The 1,830-nt window shown below is 39.9% G+C and overlaps 1 protein-coding gene across 1 annotated transcript in view; it reads right to left on the bottom strand.

Moving 5' to 3' along the window:
• TXK (TXK tyrosine kinase) overlaps positions 1-1,830 on the bottom strand; it is an 81,627-nt gene that overhangs the window by 31,257 nt on the left and 48,540 nt on the right. Inside the window, exon 7 of the mRNA XM_006872673.1 lies at positions 288-478. Within this exon, the coding sequence (XP_006872735.1) occupies positions 288-478 (191 nt within the window). The remainder of the gene's footprint in view (positions 1-287; positions 479-1,830) is intronic.

The following is a 1,830-nucleotide window of genomic DNA, read 5'->3' as shown; positions in this document are numbered from 1 at the left end:
AGCTGTCTTCTCCCATAATGATTTGCAGCCTTAGAAGCCCTTAGGAGTATTTCTAGTCTACTCTACAGAGGGTCACTTTCCAATGGAATTGACTCAATGGTGGTGGTGTTTTTCTTGTGTTTTTTTTTACTTTGAGGGGCGGGGATTGGGAAGGGGGAGCCTTGCTCCTTGACAAGAAAACCAGAGAAGCATCAATGAGGAAGAGAATTGCTTAGAAGTCAGACTATATTTCAAGTTCCTATACCACATTTTTAGGAAGATTTGCTCCTCTTGAGTGTCTCAGAGACCAAAGCTATGTTGTCTGTCAAGGCCTTGGCTCTTTGCGACGCTGCCTGAAGTCCAGGACTTACCCGCAGCATTGTGTTGGTGATACTGGATCAATTCAGGGATTGATTGGAAGAGGTGTCTTTCAGCCACATAACACTGTCCCGAGTCATTCTTTTTAATCTGATAATGTTTGATAGTAGCCTCCGAACCACTACAATCAATAAAATGCGAATTAGCAGACAAGCAAAAGATCACTGTGGAACTAAGCCAATTCATTAAACATGACAATTCTACCTCTGAAACTCTTATCCTAGCAAAATTACACAGTGGAGAGGAAATTGATTAAAAAGATATCTCAACCTCTGAGGAAAATTCCCCAACTATCCTACTAGAGCCTCAGATTCAAACATAACCTTAGTCACAGTTGCCTATATGACAATGTCTACGTCCAAAATGGCTACTTCTAAGTTAATTTCTAAGTATCCATGGTGAGTTCAAATTTTTGACAGAATATAAAATATGAAGTATAAGTAAATGAATGAACAGTTGCACTGTGAGGGAATGGAGATGTGGATTAAGGCAGGGAGAAAAATCATTGTAGGTGCATTAACAACCACCGCCCTCTGTCTGACTGTCATACTGTGATGACTTGTGTTATGGAGCTATGATGCTGGAAGCTATGCCACCATTATTTCAAAGATCAGTAAGGTCACCTGTGGTAGATAAATTTTAATGGAGTTTCTACACTAGGACAGTCTAAGAAGAAAGTTTTAGTAATCTACCTCTGAAAATTAGCCAATGAAAACCCTATGGAACACACCAGAATATAGTGATAGAAGATGAGCCCCCTAGATTGGAAGGCACTCAAAATACACAGTGACTGCAACCATGGGCTTAAGCATACCAATGATCACGAAAATGTGCAAGACCAGGAAACATTTCATTCTGTCATACATGAGACAGCCATGAGTCAGTACCGACTAAACAGTAACTGACAACAGTAAGCACCCTATGGACAACTGGACCCCAATCCCTCTAGAACTTTTGAAGGACTATGTGGAAGACTTCTCAAAATTGTCCCATTGAAGCATGGAGAAGGTGATGTGCTTATCCACCATTTCAATCTTCACTGATGACTTTCACTTCTGGAATGTTAACACTCAAGCAATGCTATTCTAGTCTTGGGCCCAATGAGCTCCCACAGCCAGAGAATATTCTTAAGCTGAGAGAGAGGAAACTTAATGAATATGGAGAACTCTCTGAGGCTAAATCCCAGGATAGACCAAGGATATGAGGAAAGTAGCCTCAGAGTCTGCTACAACTAATGTAACATCCTCAATTGATGGATGAGAAAAGTGAGGCAGAGAGTTTAAGAAACATATCCAATACCATAGAGTTTACTAGGGATAGAATTTGAATTAGTTAGTTGTCCTGTGTTTCTGGCTAAATAACTTTTCCCTATGCTAGACTTTCATTTTATATACACTATATGATATTGTGAGCTGAAATGGACTGGTATTGGATTTTGAATTTTGAATCTGACAACCACATGGTTTACTATGC

The sequence above is a fragment of the Chrysochloris asiatica genome, unplaced genomic scaffold (assembly GCF_000296735.1).
Source record: "Chrysochloris asiatica unplaced genomic scaffold, ChrAsi1.0 scaffold00209, whole genome shotgun sequence".
Taxonomy (NCBI): Eukaryota; Metazoa; Chordata; class Mammalia; order Afrosoricida; family Chrysochloridae; genus Chrysochloris; species Chrysochloris asiatica.
Note: the sequence above shows the minus strand (reverse complement) of the source record. Positions and strands in the feature narration are given on the sequence as shown.